General features: G+C 36.6%; 1 protein-coding gene across 3 annotated transcripts; it reads left to right on the forward strand.

Annotated features, from left to right (window-relative positions):
* The first annotated feature begins 591 nt into the window (after positions 1-591).
* LOC121896189 (scavenger receptor cysteine-rich type 1 protein M130) lies at positions 592-16,047 on the forward strand. 3 transcript variants are annotated; one of them, XM_042409927.1, is made up of 19 exons: positions 592-672; positions 2,133-2,447; positions 2,630-2,731; positions 3,528-3,731; positions 3,817-4,002; positions 4,218-4,363; positions 5,041-5,182; positions 5,449-5,751; positions 7,812-8,123; positions 8,474-8,764; positions 9,492-9,791; positions 11,158-11,463; positions 11,679-11,954; positions 12,504-12,682; positions 12,917-13,025; positions 13,204-13,350; positions 13,688-13,783; positions 14,093-14,269; positions 14,368-16,047. In XM_042409927.1, the coding sequence occupies exons 1-19, from the start codon at positions 615-617 to the stop codon at positions 14,550-14,552; spliced, it is 3,834 nt and encodes a 1,277-aa protein (XP_042265861.1). In that variant the 5' UTR covers positions 592-614; the 3' UTR covers positions 14,553-16,047. The 3 variants fall into 3 exon arrangements, with proteins under 3 accessions (XP_042265861.1, XP_042265862.1, XP_042265863.1); XM_042409928.1 differs by having other exon boundaries at positions 14,096-14,269; XM_042409929.1 differs by lacking the exons at positions 13,204-13,350; positions 13,688-13,783; positions 14,093-14,269; positions 14,368-16,047 and having other exon boundaries at positions 12,823-13,009.
* Positions 16,048-25,680: the final 9,633 nt, after the last annotated feature.

The raw sequence follows: 25,680 nt of genomic DNA on the forward strand, positions 1-25,680 counted from the left end.
TTAAAGAATTAACATGTAAGTGCGTTGCCGTGGGTAAAGAAATACCTGTTGTCTTACTGGAAACATAGACATTCTAATTGATAAAATGTACTTAAAACATATTTCCAGCGCAGTTTTTGTTATGTTTATTTGTTGTAAAACTTTAACATGCACCTTTCAATTTATTGACAACCATCAAATTAACATTGTCATGAAATCTGTAGCATGTCTAAGACACATCCTACAGCCAGTGCTTTTGCACACCACATCTTTGTTGCACTTGTATAAGCTGTCCATTTTTATAGCCTTCAACTACTGATTAATTCATTAATACATTTATTTACATATATATATTATATGTCTGATATCATGTTTATATGTCCAATCATTTGAGTGCAAATTACAGAAAAAAAAAAGAAAAAGTAAAAAAAAATGAATACTCTTTTAGATATGTTTTTTTCATCTGAGATCCTCCCTCTATTTTTATTTCTTTCATTCCAAGACAATATGTGTGATTCTAACAGTGCACCACATACATGTAACAGCTCATATCCATTTTGGGTGGGCACATCCTTGGCAATATAAAGCTGAGCAGATCATTCATCTGCCTCACTCTGTAGACATGAGCTGTGGTGATGATGTGGTTCCTCCTTCTCCTCTACATAGCTCACATTGAGCAGGTGATCACTGAAGGCAAGTTACAGCTACTCTCTTTAAAGTTTTTACTCTATATTTGTGACTAATTATGTTGGGTTGTTGATCAAAATGTTTTTAGTATTTGTTCAGAACATATAAAGAATGCATTCTGAAACAATTTATCCTCATGTTAAGGGTTTTTCAAAATAAGTTTAAGATGAACTGCAACAATCATAAAAATGGTTCTTATTGTTTAGTCAGCATCAGTTTGGATGACCATGGATTATTCTGCTAAATTTAATTTCAAGTAAAAACATAAAATAGAAGATAAATAATAAATTGATAATTTGATACAAAATCAGGAAGAAGCTAATCTGAAATACATGTTTATACATTTGACTGTGGAAAATATATCTGCTGTTTTGAAAATCCTCACTTTGTAAAAAAAATCATGCATAATCAGTTTTTCATTCATTCAATCTATTATGGAATTGATGAAGATTTAAAATTTTTGCCAAATTTTCATATTTCAAGAACAATTGATGAAAAAAAAAAACCTAAAACTCACACCAAATGTGCTCTCTTAGAACACTTTATTCATTCGGTTCATTTTTTTAAACTTAAGAGTCACTGTTGTGCCAACATCAGGAAGAATGTCCCCATGGTCCAATACCAGATCTCGCTGCTGTGCAAAATTTGATGACAAATTCTATATTGATAAAACAAAGAAAGAGGGGGAAAAAATAGAAAAAACAAGACGGAACAAAAAATACAAAAAATACAAAAAATACCAAACTTATTGAAGGCGGTGTTTGGGTAACATTTTGTGTAAATATCAATACTGGTCAGATGTTTGGCTTTTTTTTAAAAAAAAAAAATTATTTTAAGGATATGTAATTTTCAAAGTACATCTTAGTTTCTACTGTTTCCCAGAAAAAAAGTATTTGATAGGTGTAAAATGTATACAAGCAAAGATACAATTCAACATATAGGGAAAAAAATTTCCAGTATATGAATGACTGTTTATTTGGCTTAAATTTGAGTTTTTCTTCCAAGGAAACTGCTATTTTCTCTGCAATTATTACCAAAAAACATACTTCTATCCAGGAAATTTGCTAGGAAATTATTCAGAAATAAAGCGTTACCTTTTTTTCCTCATGATATTACTTTGTACAGCATCATTTCTTTAATTTGTATAAAAAATGTTAAAGATTTTGGAAACTATCGTTAAATTGCTACACATGAAAATGCATCCTACAGAGGGAAAAAAAAATAATGTTTCATGGCAGACATTTGGTTTTGTTCAGTAAAGAATCACAATTAAATGTAAATTGGGCTAAAGCAAATGTGGGTAGAGGGCTCTGAAGTTGGTGTGGATCAGGTTAAAAAAACCAAAAACATACAGCAACCTCACAATTCACAAAGTTAAACTACAAAATGATAATGAAAAACTACAAAATGAAAATATATACCTCACTATATTAACATGCTTCTAAAAACATTCTGTATGGAACCAGCTGATGACACCAGGCTGATTCTTGAGGGTAAAAATGGCTCGTGTGAAGGCTATGTTAAAATCTACAAAGATAACAGTTGGAGCTACGTTGGAGATAAACACTGGAACAGTAGCACTGAAAAAGTGGTGTGCAGGAGCACTCACTGTGGGGAAACAGAGAACTCAACAGAAGATGTGCTTTATCCCACTGATGCCAAAGTCTTTGTCAATGAACTGGAGTGCAATGGAACAGAGAGTCACCTGTTGGACTGTAAATATCCTGGATGGGGTATCAGCAAGTACAGAAAGCCATCTGTGAAAAAGATGAAATGTTCTAGTAAGGCTAAACTTTTTGTTTTTATATATGTTGAGATATGTACTATGTATTGTTGAGAAGTGCACCTTTAAAAGGTAAAAAATTCTGTGCTACAAAATAGGTGCAGGGTAATCCAAGATATTATAGAAAATGATGATGACTTTTTTTTAGTAATTGGCTGTTACTTGTTTTTGCTCTTCTAGACAAAATCAAAATAGATCTTGATGGATTTAAATGTGCGGGAGCTGTACGCTACTCCACAGATGGGAAAACACCTTCAGGTTACTTTTGTAATGACAACTGGGGTAAGAGTTAACATCATTCATACAGTCAATGGGATTTAGTCTTTCTAAATGCTAGCAGTGAAACATATCTGTGTTTGTGGATGTTTGATGAAAGGTTCTGTGATGTCTGAATTTAGTCTTGTGTGTGAGCTTGAAAGAGAACGGGACATTTTGTTCATGTAAAATGCAACTAGAGTAGCCAGCAGGGAGGAACGCAGAGTGGGATGGCTGTGAGATGAGTGTTCCTATATACAAGTAGTGTAACAAACAGAGATAAAAATGATCACACAAAATCAAAACAGCAGCATTTGCTTATTTAATTAGATTTTACACATGAAGTTACTTTTCACAAGTACTGTTCTGTACTGTAAATCAAGTGGGTATGATTGAAAGTTACAGCCTTTAATAATGCAAAAAAGACTTAAACTTTGGAAGATGCAAACTTCATTTGTCTATCTCAGACTGTTGAGGTCTCATATTAGCTTCAAACTTTGGAATACATTTGTGCACAAAATGAGAACTTTGGATTTTGTCTCAATCATTTACATTGGAAACATGTTAGAAAGGGATCTCTTAATGGACAGGAGGAGTGATTACAGAACCATCTGAGTCATTGTCTCTTCTTGAGTTCTTTTTCAACACCACAATGACTATTAATTACTTTGTTATTATTGTGATATATTTTGTTGTTCATTATTTTATGTCATAAGCTTACTATTTGCTTTTGACTTTGTAATGAATTTGAAGGATTGAGTTTGATGATTTTTTTTCTTCTCCTTACCATTTCTAAAATATGCCATAAAAATTCCTCTCAAAGAAAAGAAAGAAGCCAATCATTTGTGTGAAAAGCTCAAATGTGGTAATTCCACTGACGTTCCTAGTGAGGAATGGATGGTTTGGGAAGGATTCAAAACCTCAAAGAAGATGAAGATCAAGTGTCTAGACAAGCTAACCGATCTTTGGCAATGTGTAACTCAGGAATCAACTTCATGCAGTAAACCTGCTTCTGTCATATGCACAGGTAACTTGCACACACACATATACTCAGAATTTTACTCCTTTGTGGCAACATATCAGTGAATTAAGAAAATTGTTTATTAAAACAGATTACAAGCGACTGCAATTAAGAGGAAACGCATCAAATGTCTGTTCTGGGGAGCTGGAAATAGAAGAAAATAACAACTGGACCAAAACCAAACCTGAAGGAAACCAATCCGATTATGATGAGATGTGCCGGCAGATGTACTGTGGTACCTCTACAAAGCACAGTGACACACAGCTGACATGCTCAGGTAATTTAACTAATTACTATTCAACCACATAATTTCCACAGGCAATGTTTTCATCGTGATCTTGCTTTGTCTTGATTATTTCTATAATTGAAAAATGTAAATATCAGTAGAAAAAAACAAGTCACTTGAATATTTTTTTCACCCACTATCTTCAGCTGGTTAAAAATCTAAACCATAATATCAAGAACACGTTCCCATATTTTTATTTTCCACAGACACTGTTAAAGTAGTTCTGGAGGACAACTGCTTTGGTAAAGTTCAAATTAGGGTGAATGATATAACTTACCCTGTGTGTGCCTCCTCCTGGACCGAATCAAATGCTAAAATGGTTTGCAAAGAGCTAAATTGCGGGAGTCTAATGGTGAGTTTTTCAAAGGTTTTTTTTTTTTTAAATTTTATGTGAGCCTATGCACCTTTTGTTGAACAGTGACCATTGTGGCCACAAGTGGCAATTACAGGATGGTGGTAAATACTAAAACGTAGTGTAACAGTGGCACAAGTAGAGAAGAGTTATGAAGTCAGCAAAATGACTCAGTAATGTCAGTTATACAGCAATATTTATTTAAATTTTGTTAACATTTCCTAGCCACCATAAGCTAATGCAACAAAACCTGTGAGTGTACTGAATTAAGCAAGAGTGTGTCTTATGGTTTATCATGTTTTAATTTATTATAAATTCAGCTTCACATTTAAGAACAAGAGTGTGTTTTTTTCCTTTTTCAAAAGTTTCATAGCCTTTAAATTTGTAAAGGATGAGTTAGACATTTTTCGGAAACATGCTCATTCAGTTTCTCGCTGCATTAAATGAGAAGATCAATAACAATCTTGTATTTGTCTGCTAAATATGAAGCTACAGCCAGGGGACACTTAACTTACAGTATCTTAGCATTAAGACTGGAAACAGCAAACCTGCTTCTAGCTAAAGTTAAAAGAAATTCCTACCAATACCTGTTTTACTGTTCTTTTTGAGTCCATCAAAGTGTACAGTCTGGCACAGATTAACATGATTTCCAAATTACCATAAATATTTTCTTCCAGGAGAGTAAAACAGTGCCTGCAAACAAAGGGATAATGGACTTTGTGAAGTGCACGGGCAAGGAGTCCTCATTGTGGCATTGTAAAGCTAAGCGTCACAATAAACCTTTTCCATGTGCTTCTACGGCCTACGTAGTCTGTTCAGGTGAGATATGGCAGTAATCATATGGTGATGGTCTCTTCTTGTTACTTGTAGTAAGAAGTATGGCTTTTGAGATGTAGAAGGAATACCAGGCCAAGACAGGGAATTTCATTGATAAATACTAAAAAAAAACCCAAACAAAAACAAGAATAACATTACTTTGATATCAAGTACATGTAAAATTATATATTTGCCCAAATGTATGCAGGAAGTGTTTTAAATGTAGTATGTGGCCCATGTTTCACAATTCTTTTGCTGTATTGGTACAGATAGTATTCAAGTAAACTTGACGGATGGTCCCGGAAAATGTGCTGGGAGGCTGGAGATCAAGTATGACGGACAATGGAAAAAGGTTTCTAAAAATCTATGGGCAGAAGAAAATTCAGATACTGTCTGCAAACAACTAGAATGTGGGAAAGCAAAAGAGGCCCACAGCACTGAAAAATTCAGCGCGGGTTCAAATCAATTCCTGCAAAAGAAGGTTACCTGTAAAAAGGCCTCAAAAATATCTGAGTGTAAGATACATGACGGCACCTCATCTGAGAAGGAGGCAGTGGGAATAATCTGCAAAAGTGAGTCTTATTTTCTCTATTTGTCTGTCTTGCCCTTTGACCTTATGTTGTTGTGCCTGACTGTCTTTCTTCAATTCCATACTGTCAGTCACATTAGAGAGGCACTTAACTGAATTTGAATCTGTACTCCACATTTCTTTTTGAGGTTTTAGTCAACAATGTAAAAAAAGCCATTGAAAGGTGGAAAGATTCTACAAATATCTGAATTAAGAACAAACATTGTTTTTATGTTAAATTTTACTCCATATTTGTTAGCCCTTCAATGGTCTATTAACAGTAATTTGTGTAATTACACACCCAGCAGACACAAAACAACATTTACATCCATTTGTTTCAGGCTACTTGACCAACGTGCAGTCCAATATTCATTTTCCTTTTAGCTTTTCACAAACTCCTGATGGAAATATCTGACTTTTCTCTTTAGCTGCTGAATGTGCCTCTATGTTCACCAGCTTTAGTTGCTAATTTGATCTGTCTGCGTTTGGTGCTGGGCAGGTAGTGTACAGTGGGTTTATGAGAACTTTTTTTTTTTTTTGCTGAAAACAGCTGTCTGAGGTTGATGAGATTGCTGAGACTAAAACTAAACACTAAACTAAAACAGTAAAATTACTTTTGCTAAAATCGTAACCAAAACAATGAGCTGAAAATGCTAAAATGCTTTTTGAAGCTGAGGGGAACTGCAGAGTTGGGTGATAATTCTCTGTGGGTTTGTCAATACAAGTGACACCCTTCATATTACACATAATCATTTGATCCATAGCTAATATATAAAAAAATTAGTACAGCTTTAATGAAAACGGAAATCAGGTCAACCATATACAGTTATATAGGTTCACAATTTTTCAAGTGTGTCTTAAAACAACAGTCAGGTGCCCATATAAACACTGAAAGAGGTTTTCCTCACTGTAATCATTCCTCCTGTTCACACTGGCTATTAAAAGATCCCCTTCAAATGTGCTTTCAATGTAAGTGATTGGGGCCAAAATCCACAGTGTGTCCACACAGTCATTTTGTGCAAAAATGCATTTAAAAGTTTATCTGAAGCTTATATGAAGCTTCAGCAGTCTAAGTTAGTCACATCAAGTGGATATCTGCCACATTTACAGTCCTCTTAGCATCAAATTCCCTCTTTGTGTTTCCTCGGACAGTGTTTCCCTGTTGAGCTGCAGTGGAAGTATAGTAACAAAAAGAGGGACTTTGGCACTAAAAAGACTGTAATGTTGAAAGATGTCTACTTGATTTGAGATTTGGATGGCTGAAGCTTCATATTAGCATCAGATAAACTTTTAAATATATTTTTGCATGGAAGGAGGACTGTGGATTGTGGCCTCATCACTTACATTGTAAGTGCATTATGAAGGGATGTTTTAACAGCCAGTATGAACAGGAGGAATGATTATGGCAAGAAAAACCTATTTCAATGTTCATTTGGACTCCTGAAATTTGTTTTAAGACAGACTTGAAAAATTGTAAAGTATTAACTGTGTCATCTGGAATGACCTAAATAGACATTATTTTCCATTGAGAACATTTTAAAATTCCAATTATTATCAAAAACCCCCGAAAACAAACAAACAAACAAAAAAAACAAAAATGTTTGCCTTTGAAAATTCCACCAAAAAGAAGCCCACTGAAAAGGTTTTCATTTCGAAAACTTTGGTAGGGTTTTTTTGTGGGGTGCAGAACATACCTCTTATACAGATGGCTCATTAAGGATTAAGCACAACACATTTCAAACATGATATCACAGCTCAAAAGGCAAACAACCAAATGGTTTGTTTAAAGGTTTAGGAAGAAAAAAATTGAAGAAAATTTGTCATATGTGCATGTGTGTATAGATTTCCAGGACTGAAGACAACTTTATTCCTTCATTAGAATGATAAAAAAAATAATAATAATTAGTTTAAACCACTAATGGTCCAGAATATTTGTTTATCTGTAAAACTGCATCTTAGTATTTCCATGTTTCATTGTGAAGGGAGGGAGGGACACCCTGGACAAGTCGCCAGTCTATCACAATCCTAACACCAACTGTATATCTCTCTTTCCTTGTTTCTCAGAGCACAAGGTGGTATTTCTTGATGATCCCCACTCTTCCTGTTCTGGAAAAGTGGGGATAGAGAATGGTAACAATATCTCCTGGCTCTCCGGATCCAACGTGACATGGAACAAAAAGTCCGCCGACACAGTGTGTCGACAGATTCACTGTGGGACAGCCCAAAGCTTTAACTACATCCGTAATGATGTAAAGAGAAATGCTATTTCAAAGAAATCGTACAGTTGCTCATCCAACAACACATCTCTGTTTGACTGTGAAACCAACACATTGCCATCAGACCACAATGACACTATTGCCACAGTGATATGTTCAGGTATTGTGAAGCAGTGTTGAATCACCTGTCTTTTAATTTAAAACATATCCTTTACTCATGATGGCCTTCATTTAGTATGCCACTGGTTGTCCTGTGGTCCAGATATGATGCATTTTAACAATGGTACAAAAAATTGACCTAATAGGGGCGCTATAAAAGTTTGGCCTGAAAGATATACTACAATCAAACTTCTACTCCACTGGTCCAGTTTTGCAGAAACTTTGAGATATCATGCATTTGTCTTTGATCAGTGTAAGAAATTCTTTACATGTTTTAGATGTGAAATAATCTGATGATGAGATTCTGCAAGCAACCTCTTGATCCCTTTTGCCTTTTGCTTGTCACAACAGGAGAAATCAAAATAAATCTGACCAAAACGTGTTGGGGCAAAGTCAATATTTGCATGGATGGGAATTGTGGAGGTGTGTGTGCAGCCACCTGGGGAAAAAACATGTCTAAGGAGCTGTGTAAACAGCTGGACTGTGGGACCGTCTCCGACTCCGGCGTCTTGTCTAAAAGAGATAACACTGTCATTGTCAAGAGTATGCACATGTCAAAGAGGACTGACAACCTGACAAAGTGTAGTTTTGTCATGAATGATAATGACCCCTGTGAAGATGCCGTCCATGTTGTTTGCTCAGGTAATTGTTTTTAAAATATTTATATATTTATTATTATCAAACATATCTGAAACATATATCATTTTACTTATGTTTTATGTTTATCCTTTCTGTCAGATTGAATGCCCCATATACTCCCACCACCTCAAGTTCTCTCCAAATTTCATGTCTCCTAATAATTTCCTATACTGATTTTGCTCTTATATTACCTTTGCCAAGGAGGCGATGTTTTCAGTCCGGTTTATCTGTTTGTTAAGTAGGTAACTGAACCTCTCAGAGACTTAAATTAAATCTGGAGGAAGTTAGCTCATAGGCTAAAGAACAACTAATGATCTATCAAGACAAAGCTAAACAAAGTCTTCTTCACCAAATTTGGTACATAACACATTTATGTATAAAATAAGTAATTTAATTTGTTGTTTTTGTCTTTTTAAATGGCTCTAGTTTTTTCATAATTCTTCAAATTTTGTATATATATTTATATATAATATAAACTAATGTAACTCCCAAATATTAATCAGTGCACCCCTGAAAACTTTGATGCATCTCCATCATACATTTAGAGGGCCATAACTCAGTGGTCATCAGACTGACTTTCTTAAAGTTAATTTCATCTTTGCACAAAATTGACATTTTTGCCCATCAGTGTGTATTTAGATCCAGATCCATTTTTTGTTCTTTTATCAAAATAACAAATAATGTAAATAACATTAGGTTATACTCTATACTTGTCATTGTTTTATTGCAGGTAGCATCAAGCCTAAATTACAAATTTCCAGAGACAAATGTTCTGGAAATCTGGAGATGGAGTATGAAGGCGAGTTGCTCCCAGTGTGCAAGGACACTCTAAAAGACAAGAACACACAAAACATCATCTGTGAGGAGCTGGGATGTGGGCCGGCTCTCAACGCCATTGACTACTTCGGACCTGAATCAAACAAGAAACGTTTCATTTCAAAAGTAGAGTGTCCTGCAAATAAGTCATTAATAGCATGTGATGTAAGTCCTCCCACGACACGCTGCGCTCTTGGTGGCCTCCAATGCTCTGGTATGTGTAATGATTTTGACTCTAGTGCAAAATGTCTTCATTATCCATATAGAGAGCCAAACTGAAACTGGAATCTCCGCATCCTTTACTTAACTTTTTTTTCCCCAGAAAGACTGATAAAAAAAATGCTGAATGAGAGATTGCATTGAATTACAGAAACTAGTGTAACCAAGGATAGCTCAAATGTGACATCATGACTTCAGTTCTCTATATGAATTTTAGCATGATGTTTTGAAATGAAAAAACTACATAGAGAAAATATGACAAGATATAAGCTGTAGTTTCACAAAGAAATAGTATGTTAGAAAAGTTATGATGTGTAAGTCAGAATAGTGGAAGTGGAAATTTTAGTGGAAGATTAAGTTTTTCTTCTTCTCAGATATGTTTTAAGCATTAAAAGAGACCTTCTCATAAAGGAGTAGTTTGATTTTTTTTTTTTTTAGAAAAATAGGTCTTCACTTTCTTGCCAAGAGCAAAATGACAAGACTGATACCACTGTAATGTCTGTAATATAAACCTACAGCAGCAGCCAGTTAGCCTAGTTTAGCATGGAAACAGGAGGAAACAACAAGTCTGGCTCTATCCAAAGTTTAAAAAAAATCCATCTACCTAAAATGACAAGTTGTGGTCTTTGCCAGATGCAGTGACTTCCTGTGTTATTTAAGCTACTGTCACAGCCTTTGTGCTAATTAGACGGCCTCTAGCGTCATATGTAATGGAAAGTTATGAATGGTATCAATCTTCTCATCTAACTCTTGGCAAGAAAGCGACGGAGTGTACCTCCCAAAAATGTTGAACTATTTAAAACAAACTATTTTAACTTTAAAGGCCCTGAAAACCTATTTCATCAATCAGCATCTTACCATGAGAAATGTGATCCTATATGAACAAACAATTATCGATCAACATTCGAACGGTGGTTATTTCAATTGAGACTTTTTTGTACTTTTGGTTTTGTCTGTGCTCTTCTCACTGGTTTGCCAAAGGTGGGACAAGTTGATGTCACACATCACTTATCAGGATTTAGCAGTATCAATTCAAATAAGTCACATCTGATCAAACCACACAGTCCTGATGAAGCAGAGTGTTTGAATGTTAAACTTTTTATAAATAATACCTATAAATATTCTTTTTTCCAAGTGTGCTGAAGGTTTTAGAGAGGGTCTTTAACATCAACACAAACTTTTATCAAGGTTCTTTTATCTGCCCAACAATTCAACTACTACTTTGCAAATGACAAACAGGTGCAAAAAGCACTGTGGAGGCATTGGTGGACTTAATGCTTAATACACTATGTTGTTTTGTAGGTTTTGTATTTCCTGAAGCTTTGTTTTGTTTTCTCACTTGTCCATGCTGCTAATCTTAGGCTGGAAGAAGATCAGACTTAACAAGAGCTGTAGTGGAACTGTGTTACTTCAATCAGAAGGAAAAAATCTGGCTGCTGTTTCTGCGGAAGGCTTTTCAAAAATAGAGGGCGAGAGGCTTTGCGAGGATCTGGATTGTGGGAAGTACATGGAAACGATGGAAAAGAACTCTGAACTGATGATTCTCTCTGGAACTCTCTGGAACGGTAGCTTCAACTGTGCAGGTGTTAAGAATCCACCGAACATATGGGGCTGCGAAAAGACACGAGCAGCCACACAGAAGCAACAGCTCTTAATTAAATGTGAAGGTAAAATTGATTTCTAAACTAAAGCTATATTGTTTACACAGATACAGTAAACAGGCTACTTCCCGATAATTTTTATTGATCAATTAAGTGTTCAACATTTTGGGAAATGCTTATTTGTTGATTTTGTGCTCACTCATAGAGTGTTCAACACTATCTGAAAATGTTAACCTCTCCTCTAACATTTGATCTTGTTATTTTATTGCTTCTCTTTCAAGGTGAGCCCAAAGTCAAGCTCACAGAGAATTGTAAAGGTCAAGTGACGATAAATGACACTGAAGTGTGTGACAGTAACTGGAACCTCGACTATTCACACATGGTTTGCCAAGAACAAGATTGCAGCAACGCTGTTCCCGGCAACTTCAGTATTGAACGTCTTGACCCACATAAGGAGTACTACCATGTCAAATGTGAGAAAGACCATCACCTTCTCGGCCAGTGCAAGAGATTCAAAGGAACGTGTAAAGGAAAATTGGTGTCTGTTTACTGTGTTAGTAAGTATGTATGTATGTATGTGCTTGCTGTATCATCAAAGATGCAGAATATAACCATATGAATGTTGGAGAAAATGCTTAATTTATCATTGTTTATAGTATATTTACAGCTAGCAATTAAATTGTGAATTTACCAAAGTTGGAAAATTCAAGTAATTGGTATTAAAGAAATAGCTTGACATTTAAGAATAAACACTTTTGCTTTCTCTTTTTCAAAGATTGATGACACCCTCATGTCAGCTACAGCCGGGAAATGGTTAGCTTAGCTTAGCATAAAGACTGGAAGCGGGGGTAAACAGCTAGCCTGGGTCCATCCAAAGTTAAAAAAATACTAAGCAAACTATCTCCTGGCTCCAGCTTCATATTCAACAGACAGTATTGAATATGAATGAGAGTGTTACAGATCTTTTCATCTACCTCTTGACAAGAAAGCAAATAACCGTATTTCCCAAACTGTCCAGCTATTCCTTTGAACATTAGTGTATTCCTGAAAGTTGGAGAGATTAAAGTGAATTATTTTTATTTATATATATTTATTTATTTTTACAGAAAATGTCAAGCTCAACACCACACAAAAATGCGGAGGTCAGCTTAAAGTCAATTATGGAAAAGAGTGGAAAGAAGTGTGTCCTTTAAATGACAAGACTACTAAAGAAAATCTGTGTGAATCGCTCAAATGTGGGAATCCTATAGACAAACCTAGCGATGGCAGAGGAGCAGATACAAGGGTACATTTTTGTATTTCATTTTTTGGTTGAATGTTTGTTTGTGGCAAGTTCCCACTCGTTATCCTGTTAAGCTACGTGACTTCTGTATAATTTAACTGTGATCTTTTACATTTTACTATTTGTCTTCATTATTCATTCAGCTGTCATTTTTAGCTGTCAGACAGATCTTTATGTTGTTTTATATGGCTGCATGAAAAGGCTATATGCTAAAGACAAGTTGAAATTTGATTCAAGGCCAACTTGGAAACAACACTGACATGCACAAAAGATCATAAAGACATCAAGCACTGTGTCCACCCAACGTCTTGCACAAAAATCAAACCAGCTGAGATCTACTGTGAAGGTAACCAAAACAATGAATCCTTTCCCAATAAGTCACACTGGTTCCCCAAAATACAATATGAAGATTAAAATCTGTAAATTTTAACACATTTAACACAAAATGAATTTCTTATTTGATTAATGTAGCACAGAAAAAAAACAAGATAAATCAATGCCACTTTGCTCTGGTTTGATTTCAGGGTATGTGGTCAAACAGCAACCAAAGGAAGACAATAAGATCCCCATAGTGCCTATTATCCTGGGAGTAGGATTTCTTCTGGTTCTGGTGATACTGATCGTTGTATTTGTACGAATCTGCATCGTCAGGAAAGCCAAGAATGTCTCATGTAAGTGTATTATTCTATTGTTATGGCGTCAGTTGCAACTGATCAATGACTACTGATAAATAATTTGTTTCACTTTTAATTGATTACACTAATTCCTGATCAACCAAAATGTTTTGAAAAAGGTGTACTGGAGGCATTTTGCCACAAGAGGCCAGTCTTTCTACATGCTGACTAAATTCTGACCACTACATACTCCATGTGACCATTTAACCATTAGTTTTTCTGGCTCTTGTGCTGTCCACTGGTACATTAGTATGAGCACATGCATTTATTGTTTCTCTGCCCTAGACAGTTGTTTGTCATGTCCCAGTTAATGTCTAATGCTATTTTGATGTAGCAAGAATCTTTTCAAGAAAAGAAGTAGAGTTTGAAAGTGGTGATGTGGAGGATTTCAACAGCAAAGCAAATGAAATGGAAGACTTCGGTCATGGCAGTGAGTCTCAAAACATTTATTTGTTTTTCTTTTTTAATTTTTTTTAATCAATATATATGATAATGTTTTTAAAAAAAATGATTTAGTGTTGTATTTAAATACATTTCCATTTATAAAACAGATCCTAATCACAGGCTGTTATATTTAAATATGATCTCAATATAAAAATTAAGCACAACCTTGAAATATAGTGAAAATATCTTTCTTTAATGGTTTAATGTTTTTGTGATAGAAATGCAGGCATTGTGATTTGAAATTTAGGACAATGTGAAAGTGTTTATGAAACTTGTTTTGTTGCCGTTTTTCAAGGAGGATTCAGATCAGAGGCTGAATTCATTGAAGAGCACGACGCACGGAGCACTTCCTCTTTTTCTTACGATGATATTGATGAAGTGGATGAGGCTCGGCCCCTGACCTCTCAGGCAGACTCTGCTGGCACCTCAGGAGAAAACTACATCCCTGAGAGTGCCCTTGATCAAAGCACAGGAAAGTTTTGAGCAAGTTTTATCACATGCACGCATCTTTTTTTCCACACTTGCATACTAATACTGAGCATCCACAAAATTCTTCCTTCCTTACTGCAGATGGGGTGACCTATGAGGTGGATGACCCACAGGAGAATTACGATGACATTGAAGCCAGCCCTGAGATCACAGAGACTCAAGCCGAAGTCCACGATGGTCCCAAAACCACACCTGAAAGAGAGGCAGTGATTGCGGGATTGGTGCCGGAGGATGAGGACTATCTTGTGCCAGGCCAAGATGGGTGAGCCAAAACTGGGTTGAAAACTTACTGAAATAAAATCCAATCTGGCAAGGTGGATCACCTCGAAAGCAAAACCCAACTCTCTGTTACAAAAATGGATATAATTACTCAAAAAAGTCCAAACAAAGTGAATTACGCATTAACTAAAATACTGATCATTTTAAAATGATGTTTCATAGTCTTAAACATTTTATGTATAAACAGAAAACATAATCTGCTTCTACATGGCTGGTTTGTGTACCTTCCAGTGAGATTAAGTCAGTTTCATCTCTTATTCTACATATGTTTGTATTATTAAATGTACAAAGTGTTGGCCTTCCATCAAATCACAGATGAAAAAAATGCGTAGTAAATGTTCTTTCTCTTCCAGTGTACAAAATGAACAAAACTCTGATCAGTCAGAATGCAAAGCAGCTTTGTCTAAAATCTACTGCTTGTTGTTGATTTAATGGCTTTCAACATATTTTTGAGGCATTTGTTTAAAAAAATTAGATATATATAAAGTAGTTGAGCTTGATTTCAGCAATCTTTTATGAGACTGTTATTTCTGTAGTAGTTTGTCAATTTATCAATGAGCTTATTCATATCAATTGCAATCCATCGCAACATGCACATGACATACTCATTTTATAACTGTAGCAAAGAATTAGCTGCATAAAATGCCGAAAATGACATAACGTCACTGTCAAAAGAAAACCATGTATCTCCAAATTTGGTCATTTTGAAAATTTCAAACCAATTATACAATTAAGTTTGCCTTTATAGACAGAGAAAAATCTTCTTCTCCTTAAAGATCCCCTCCAAGCATGTTTTAAGACATACGAAAATACTCTCATTTGTATTTGATATGATTTTTCCACCAAAAAAGTTCAGTTAAGTAAACAAGAAAATCATAAAATCACACCTACATCTTCTTCCTCATTGAAGACTCCAATATCTATAAATTTACATATATTTTCCGCTTCAAAAGTTGAACTAGAAAATATATCTTCTACTTAACCAGAGGCTTCAAGTTTCCCAATCACAGTTGTGTAAGTTGTCCCCAAACTAGTTGTGATGTCACAAATTATGCTTTTAAATACACATGTTCAACTGAGATTTAACGTGAGCACAGAAAAACTTTCACCCTTCAGTTACTGACTATGAAAACATCCATCTCGTGTCACTCTGCACATGCATCATTCTGAACAGAGACGATCAGACATCCAAGACTAACAATAAGCTAGACATATTTTTTAATGGAGGGGGACTTTAAAGCTAAAAAAAAAAAAAAACATTGCTGAAAAACACATTGTCACACATTGTTATACATGGTTTTCACAAGACAGTGATGGTGAGTCAAACTCCTTGTGTAACACCTGATAACCTCAGGTCATATTACCATGTGGTTACATTGTATATTTTTAAGTTTGTAGGCTTTATAAGAATGTATAACGTTGATTTCACTGTCACATTTATGTTTTTTAAACACATTGTATTAAACATGAATATAATGCTCAGTTAGCTGTGATTGTCATCTCTTATTTTTTCTTCCTGACTTACATTATTATGTGACTTCTTGTACATATCAAGAGGAGGTTGTGATAATGTCAAACTGACACACAAAGTATTTCAGTCATATAGCATCATATCAGTAAAAATAGTCAAAAAATACAATTCAGTGACACTTTTATGTGATATCTTTTTCATGCAGTGTTATATACTTTCATTCAATTCAGTTTACCTTGCGGCGCTGGGAGCAATGAGCAGTACATCTCCCTTGAAGAAACCTTTAAAATGAAAGTGTACAGCATGTGAAACTTGGGTGTTAACAGCAGTTTTGTGCAGAAACAACATTCAGTTCTTGATTGAGGCTTTGTGTTTGCTGTATGTTGACACCTTTAGGTTTATCCTCTACTTGTATCTAACGACGCCTATGGGACTTCCGGAGTTTGGAAATGGCTCAGATGTTGAGTATCAAACTGTATGTTACATATGCCAAATATAGTTTGATACACAGCACAATAAGCCGTTTTCTTCACAAGACACCGTCTAGGCAGTGAAACAAGATTGCTTGAAATTTACTGCTGGTCCTGATCGTTGTATTTGTACTTTGTACTTGTATTTTTATAAACTTATTTTGAATTTACTTATTTCAATATCCTGATTTATAATTATTAATTGTGATTTTGCTCTGCATTTGCTACACAAAGCCTAGCATTTCCCCCGCACTCCACAAAGAAAAAATCTAAACACTCTCACCACTCAAAACATTTTGAATGCAGTTTTAATCTCCATACACTTAAACATTCTCTACAATCACTTCATCATTTCCCCCCAGTGGTCAAGATGTTCGACAGCAGCTGCTCGCTACAAATGTTAACATGAGTAAGGCCATCCGTTAGGGACTGACAGACATGCTAGTGCTGCTTTCAAGAGATTGACAGACATGCTAGAGCCTCACATGTTTTGTCAGGAGTTAGCCAAGGGCCACTGAGATCACAGAGCCAGCGATACACCCAAAGGGACTAATTTGTAAGCAGCAGCTCTCGTATGATATGTAAACATCACACCCAGGTTCACTGTCAGAGGCCTTGCTGAGGGATCATGATGTAGGATTAAGTCTGCTGTGTGGCAGAATCTGAAATAGATACAGCGGAGACATAGTGATCTGTACGTGAAAGAGGGGATGGTTTCATTCTGTGTCAGGGGCCACTTCTCCACAGCATGGACCAGTGGGGCCTAGCAGGGCCAGGGGGAACTCTCTGGGGTCGATGATGTCGTATACCATATAAAAGTCTAATCACTATTTTTAGAATATCTCTGGAACGCTGCATGCTAGACGCTTACTTTAAAAACTGCCCTGCAGTGTACTTATCAGCTGTTGCAACAAGCTATAACTTATATAACTTCTTATAATCCATCCAGTGGTTTGATAATCCATCAAGGAAATATTGTGTTATTTTTGGACACTTTTAAAAAATTATAAAGGCAATCATTTTATGTTTTATGTACTTATTTATTCTAATATTATATAATAATATAATAATATTGTACCAACAACTCTTTACTGTTTTGGTGAATGAGAACACTGGCAGCCATATTGAATCTTGCTTGTCCAATCACAGGTTGTGTTATTGAAAACACACTGTGAAATAGCAGCAGCTACGCCCATATGCAGTGGTTATGTTACGTAAGCAATGTTGTCACCGTGGTAGTGACTTGTCAGTCACAACGTAGCCATGCCCTAAAGCATACCCTGCTTTACCGTCAAATTTCAGCCCCTCCGGCGCTGAAAAATATCAGTAAACTGTTCCCTTATGAGTTTATGGTCTCAATTGCTGGTTTCAAGTTCAAGTCTTCTTCAATACAGCATGATGTTCATTTTGTAAATTGTGGTCCCATTTAATTTAAATTTGACGATAAAGCAGGGTATGCTTTAGGGCGTGGCTACGTTGTGATTGACAAGTCGCTACCACAGCGATAACATTGCTTATGTAATGTAACCATTGCCTATAGGTGTAGCTGCTGCTATTTCACAGTGTGTTTTCAGTTCACTGAAGTTAATTGTAACATTGTCGTCACCTAAAAACAGTCTTGTTAAGTGTTTGGTTGTAAGACCTATCAATGAGTCGGATGATCAATTTTGCTGGTGAGTACATTTTGTTTTAACAGTTTTAGGCCTGTTTTTCGCTAGCGAAAATTAGCATTAGCATTATCACTGTTAACCATAGATTGTAAATGCACCGTGCTAACCACACTAGCAGCTAGCGCTATGATCAGCTCCACCCTCTCATCCAAATATGGACACTTCTGGCTCCAAAAATCAAACATGGTGATGGCTAAATCCAAGATGGTAATGGTCAAATCACTACACTCGAGGCTTCAAAACGGCAGTTTGCAAACCAATGGGTGACATCACGGTGACAACGTCCATATTTTTTACAGTCTATGGTAAAGACATGTTCCTACCTCCATGCACACTTTGACCATTGAAGCATGTGCACATTACGCATATAGTGAAATGTGTGTTTTTATTCTGATTGGTGTTTTTATTCTGTTTACAAACATTTTATTACTGAACAGAAATTGAGGAATGACAAGATCAGCTTGGTGGAAGTGGCGTGACAGGCAAAAATGCTGTTTTCCAAAAAACTCCAGAAAAACACACCAAGAAACAAATATGGACAGTTTTGATAAAATTGTAAATAGTTTTGTTTTTTGTGCAATTGAGACTTTTTTTAAACTGAGGCCTTGAGCTACAAATGTGAAGATAATAATCATTTACACATAGTTTGTTTTTGTGGAAAATGGATAAAAAGTTGAAAAATACTTTTTCTTTTGACTTCTTTGTCTTATAACTTTCTATTATGTCATGTGATATCACTGCAGCATACATATTTAAATAGCCCATGTTATGCTGAAAAAATGGTATCAATTACTTGCTTCTTACTTACAGAACTGAATTTATACAAATGTTAAGAGGGTCCAGTAATAGGGAAAAAATGATCCCATTGTGTTGTTTAGTTGTTTAGTTATGATCAGAAGTCCTCTTTGATGACAAAAAGGCAGTGACTAAACTCTGATTAGTACTCTAAGTAATCTTTGTCTCCTGTGATCCTCTAGCCCTCCTTCCACCTGGCATTAAAGGATCATAACAGTGTTTTGGATTGGTGGAGGAAGTATTCAGATCCTTTACTCAAGTAAAGGTACCAGCACAGAAATGTAAAAATACTCCATTACAATTAAAAGTCCTGCATGAAAATGGAAATACTCAAGTAAAGTACCTCAAATTTGTACTTAAGTACAGTGCTTCAATAAATGTACTTACTGTAGTTACTTTCCACCACTGGTGTTTGGCATGGTTTAGCCCATTATCCTCAAATCATGTTTACTGTATCATTTTCCAAATGACACACTTGTTTTGAGCCACACCAGCAGAATGACTCAGGATCATTAGGTCTTTTTTTTGTCATGTACTTCTAATATATTGAAAACTTTGGTTTCTGACCAAATAAATGCAGAACTAATGACACTGCCATCACTTTGTGTTAGTGTTTACTTTGTCCAATTAGAAAATGTTAGCATGCTAACACTCTAAGCTAAGATGGTAAATGCAGCTTTGAATATTCTGAAAAATCAAGGAATAGCATGTCTTGAGATGAGGCAATTCTCAGACAGCTTTGACCAAATCTTCATAACCTCATTTTAAATATTCATCTGAAACACTCTGATCTGTTCCCCCTGCTAACACCATTCGCTGTGGCTCTCATTGTAATAATTTGTTCAAGCACAGATTGGAGCTACAGAATATGAAAATGATGAAAGTTTCTGTAGACACCTCATGCTGGCATTTATGGAGGTAAGAGTCAGGCGAGCTGCTGGCTTTGAGAAAGGCCCCAGTTGTGGTGATATTCCATAACAGACAGTGTGGTATTATTAACAGTGCTCCTGTGTGTATGGTGCCATCCAGAAAGCCTGGTATTTGTGTGAGTGTGTGTGTGTGCGTGTGTGTGTACGAAGAAAGGAGAGACATGAACAAGAACAGTGAAAGAGAGGACACCACAGATTATGTAATGTAATCCAAATTGGAAACACATGACTTCCTAATATACAGCTGATCTTCTTTCAACATGTGCTCCACACAGAATCAGAATCAGCTTTATTGACCAAGTATGTTTATGCATATAAGGAATTAGACTCTGCTTTCTAGTGGCTTTCAATACAAGTAGGTGAAGAAATAGATACATAGATATAAATGAAAACAACAATGGACAACAATATACAATATCTGCATAAAGGTCAGACTGTTTCTGTAACTTTTAATCAAATATACCAACAGTGCAAGGGTGTGCAAGAGTGCAAGGAGTGGTGGAATAAATATTGTATGAATAAAAAGTTATTTTGTATACATAGAGTAGGTGGTTATATACAGTATATTCATGTATACATGGCTATGTAGAGTATATGCCTGCTAAAATGTATATTTGACAGTGATAGGCGATATGTCATTTTTATTACACAATGTGTATTTTAACTCTTAATATAAATAATATATGATTTGAAGGTACAGTGTATTTGGTCTTTTTTCTATTTTATTTTACAGGGTTAGTATACAGGGAATGTTTTCTGACATCACATGGCTGATATATCTGTTCACTAGTGTGATGGCTTGAAGACAGAAACTGGTCTTGTGTCTGGTTGTTTTGGCATACGGTGTTCTGTAGCACCTACCAGAGGGGAGAGGATGGAATAGGTTATGTCCAGGATGTTGTCCACTGCCATCTCTGACATTTTGAGCATGTTCAGCTCCAGGTTGTTGTACCCGCACTAGAGGGCCAGCTGTTCAACCTTCCGTGTGTATGCAGACGGGCCTCCTGAAGTGCAGTTGGTTGTAGTTGGTGGATAGAGAAGAGCAGCAAATCATAACAGTAACAAATCATATGATAAACATTAGGGATGCACGATATTATCGGCATGTCATCGGTATCGGCCGATAAAGGCTCTAAAATGAAATATCGGTATCAGCGAATTCTGCCGATTATGAGCAGCCGATATGCCACCTTCTTCTCCGCCGCCTGACTGTGCTTCCCTCCACAGACTGTTTCACCCTGACAGTCCCGGTGCTTCCTCCACAGGCTTCACTTCACTCAAGCTGCCCGTCAGATCTGCTGCTTCTTCCCACTTTAACCTGAATAACAAACCGGGGCTCAGTGCTCCACATGGAGAGCCAGGGCTAACGTTAGCTGAGAGGCTAATGCTCTGCTAGCCTCTGCTAGCCTCCACTAGCCTCCCAGCTAACGTTAGCCCCAGCTCTCCATGTGGATCCAACTGGAGCACTGAGCCCCGGTTTGTTATTTGGGTTAAAATGGGAAGAAGCAGTGGGTCTGACGGGCAGCTTGAGTGAGGGGGAGCCTGTGGAGGAAGCACCGGGACCATCAGGGTGAAACAGTCTGTCGAGGAGCTGCTATGTTCGGCTGCACAGATAGGAAACACTTCGGTGGACAGAATGTACCACTCTGTTTGGAAAAAACTTCTTCTTTTTGGTTTATAATTGGCAATCAGCGTATTAGGTGCATTACCGCCACCTTCTGCTCCGTAGTGTGGACCAGAGATTAAATCCTACACATTAATCCTGTCTGTCTAATAAACTCAAAGAAAACCACTGCTCCACCCACTTGGCAGGTTCATTAAAGTTTTAATGTTGAGCTCCTGAACTCCAGTCTTCCTAAATTCTTCCTTCATATATTGCCTTTCTTGATCATACTTAGTACAATCTATGCTTGCATGCATAATAGTCTCCTCAGCCAGCTGGAAAAAAATATGTGCATATATCGATATCGGCATCGGCAATCGGCCACGATGAGTTGGAAACATCGGCATATTGGATATCGGCAAAAAATCCAATATCGTGCATCCCTAATGAACATCTCTCATTTTATCCAGACAGGCAGCTTTGTACTAAAAAATAATTGTGTTCTTGTTCATGGCTGAGTTCAGTTAATAACTGTAACCAAAAGAATACCCAGAAACGGCCATTTTAGGTGATCTAGGTGGTTACCCAGCATGCTGCGAGGCAGAGGGCTGCCAAAAGGGAAGGAAAACGTAATTAATTTCAGACACCCAATTTACTTTTAAACATCTGTAAAAATGACTTTCTGGGCTTGCATTTCATTTATACATGAATGCACTATTCACTCTGCTGCATACAGACCTGAGAGGAGTCTGAATGCAGGAAAGGGGGACACTCCGTTGAGGGGGATGTCAACATTACTTTTTCAAATATAAGCATACAGTAGGTAAGGTGGGCACTGTAAGCTGTACAGTGTTAGGAAAAAAGTTCAGTATGTCCGATAGTGGAAGTTTGATACCTATACCTCAGCCAGTGGAGGAATGACAGAGACTGTCTGGGAAGTTACAAAGTTAAAGACAGTCCTGATCAGACAATCAGAAATCTGCATAACGTTAAAATCATGCAGAGATATCAATAACTTGATTACTTGATGTTATGTAAATCACATATCCCATATGAACAGATCCAAGCCCTCAGAGACACCACTCTATATCTGGCCTATAGGGCCCCAAAATGTCTAGAAGGACATATGTATATACCTATCACAGGGATGATTCACTAATGTGATGTTTAAGTACTCAACTATCCGAAACACGACAGTCATGTAGATAAGTCCATGACCACAGTGCCTTTCATAACAGCACGCAATGATCTTTATTTAGCAGGTGAAGGAAATCGTGATGATGAGACTTATGATTTTAGTGTAGATGTAGTTTCCTGGAAATTATACAGATCTTTTTATTCAGTCATTAAGAGTTTGCAAAGCACAATTTGCTCATATGCAAAAAGTGAAGTTGTTTTTCTCTGCATGTGGAGCAATATTTTTAAAGTTCACAAGATTAATACACAGCTTGTAGTGCCTTGTTACACAGAATAGGCATGCAAAACATTATTTTAATCTTTTTAAACACTGAGTCTGTGTCAACGCCAACACAGATAGTTGGTGAGTCAAATGCCAACACAGACTTTGCGGTCGGATTTGCCTTAGCTGTATTAATGTTTGTATGACAGGCCCAAGGGTCAGGTGAAAGATGACCCTGGCATGTGTAATGTCCTAAATATGATGCAAAGCATGAGGGGGACAAGCATGTTCAGGCCCTGGGCCAAGTCTGGTTTGTCCTGCCCAAGAGCCAACATGTCGCCTCCTGAAAGCACCTGTGGCACCCCGTTCCCAAACAAAAGCAGGACATCCATCAGTGGTAAGCCAGCCACAGCAGATTGCCAAGAGATTATTCAATGTAAAGGGGCTGAAGAAGGTCAGTAAAGTGGGTGAGAGGGGGGATAAAGACAGAGTGAGATCTGACTTAGGTCATGGATCTAGCTTAAAAGAGAGTAATATATTTGCCCAAGAGAGTGGATGAAAAGAACAAGACTAAGTGGATGGATGGATGATTTTTTTTTTCTTTTTAATTTTCTGTTCTCACAACATGACAATATATAGTATTTTGTGAACAATGATATTGGATACAACAAATATAAATTGTGTGGAGAATATGGTAATAAGTGTTATAACTGTTTACAGAAACGAGTCAACTGTTACCTGTGCACACTGTGCAACATTGATTTTTAATATACAGTTTAATTCAAATTTTATAAGAAACAGGTTGGAATACTGAATTGAAAATAAACATGTAAAACAAAAACAACAACAAAAATTAGAATATAACAAATTGTATCAGAAAGTGTGTCTTGAGACTTTTACAAAATGTTAAGCAGTTTTGTGGAAAATTGATTGGAGTATTGATTCACCCTTTGCTCTAACTTGTACACGCTGCATCCTGCATTAATATCAGTATTGTCAGACCATGAGAGGCAGGTGGGAAAAAATATCTCAGAGAACTGTGGTAAACTATAGAAAGTTTACATTTTAGCTGACCTGCAAGTCAACTAAACATACTAGAACATGCAAAGTCCACAGAGAAAGGTCCTTTTGGAGCCAACAATGCATATGATATATGAAAGTTAAAATATATGAATAAACAATCACCAGATTATATTAGTTTGTACAGCCTCAGAGGGGAGCTTTAGAGCTCATTGTGATAGCTTGATACAGTAGCGCCACCCAGGAGAGAGGGTCCAAATTGCAGTCTGTTGCATTTAAGATGACGTTAGGCAATAAACAAGTGTATGCTGCCTGGTGCTTGCAGATTACAGTGAATCAAGAAACACAAGCAGAATGGTAAAAAAAATTAATCAAAAATGAACTGTTCATACTTATTCATACTATAAAAATGTCATCACACAGAGCTTTAAATATCAAACAATACAAAATGCAGCTGTAATGAGTTCATGTGCTGCATCAAACTATGCATTTTTTCAATGTACACACAACAGAGCATGAGCTGAAACTGAAATCCAGACTTGAGCAGAACATTATACTGGAGAACAACTATAAAAAACAAAGCGAATTTGACAAAAAATAATACCAAGGCACAAATAAATTGATTCATACCCTTTTTAGATGTTTCTCTCATATAAACTAGTAATATTTAAAGGAGCACTATGCTGATTTTACACATTAACATCAGTTTACTTTTCCCAAGGAGTACTACTCAGCTTGTCAAAACAGTTGTATAATGTCTTCTGTGGCTCTGGAGGGAGCTTTCTAAATTCTGAGAAATCCAATTTTCTTGGATTGGGCTTAAAACTTAAAGTATTTAACAGAGCTGAGCTACAAATCTCAGGCATCCAAGGTAGGAAGGGTCTAACGCAAGACACTGTTGAGTTATGGCAGATGTAGAATCTAGTGTTTTTGGTGTTTGACTCATATTAGGGATTAAAGAATATCCATTCTTTTTTTAATCTGTCTCTTTTGAGTCCCAAACTTAATGGAAGTGCAATGCTAAAGGCCTAAACGCACTGGAAGCGTCTGACACGCGCGTTTTGAAGTACACCCATTGTTTTCAATGGCCGAACACGCACTAGAAGCGTTATGAGGTGCGTCAAACTGCCTTGAAGCACCTACTCTGACCTTGTTTCGATTTTTGGAGCGTCAAATGCAGACCCAGCACCCAAAGCTGTTTTCTCTGCAGCTGAAAAAGAGAGAGATAGCGCAAGCCAGCTGCGCACCACCGAGCAAGAGAAAGCGCGGCGGTGGTCGAGCAATGAGAGCGAGTGGTAGTGAGAACAAAATTGCTGCATGAGAGAAATAAAACATTATATGCTGATGATTTTACGGCAGTTACATTTTAAAGCACAAATAAATAACCATCAAACAGTCAACAGATGATTTACTGTGGACACAGACGCTCTTAGTTTCAATTTCATTTTCCTCCTCTGCATTTCTCCTTTTCATTCATTCATTACATCCAACTAATGCAGTGGTTAATAGAAAGAACAAAATGAAAAACCTATGTTGGTTCTGTGGTTGGAATTTCAAATCTGATGCCTGCAGTGCGTTTGAGCCTTAAGTCGTGGAAAAAACCCTTTAATGGGCTATTTCTTTCTCTATCACTTTTACCTAGCATCTGTGGGTTGTCTCAGTTTGGATCCTCTTGTCAAAAGGACAGCAGAACACATGCTTCACCCCCACCCCTTTACATGATGTAAACTGAAATTGCATGCCAGATCCAGGCACCTA

The sequence above is a fragment of the Thunnus maccoyii genome, chromosome 4 (genome assembly GCF_910596095.1).
Source record: "Thunnus maccoyii chromosome 4, fThuMac1.1, whole genome shotgun sequence".
Lineage (NCBI taxonomy): Eukaryota > Metazoa > Chordata > Actinopteri > Scombriformes > Scombridae > Thunnus > Thunnus maccoyii.

Coding starts and splice junctions, on each gene's coding strand:
- LOC121896189 (XM_042409927.1), top strand. CDS start 615: ATGATGTGGTTCCTCCTTCTCCTCTACATAGCTCACATTGAGCAGGTG. Junction 4,364..5,040: donor TAAATTGCGGGAGTCTAATG/GTGAGTTTTTCA, acceptor ATTTTCTTCCAG/GAGAGTAAAACAGTGCCTGC. Junction 11,464..11,678: donor GCTCTTAATTAAATGTGAAG/GTAAAATTGATT, acceptor TTCTCTTTCAAG/GTGAGCCCAAAGTCAAGCTC.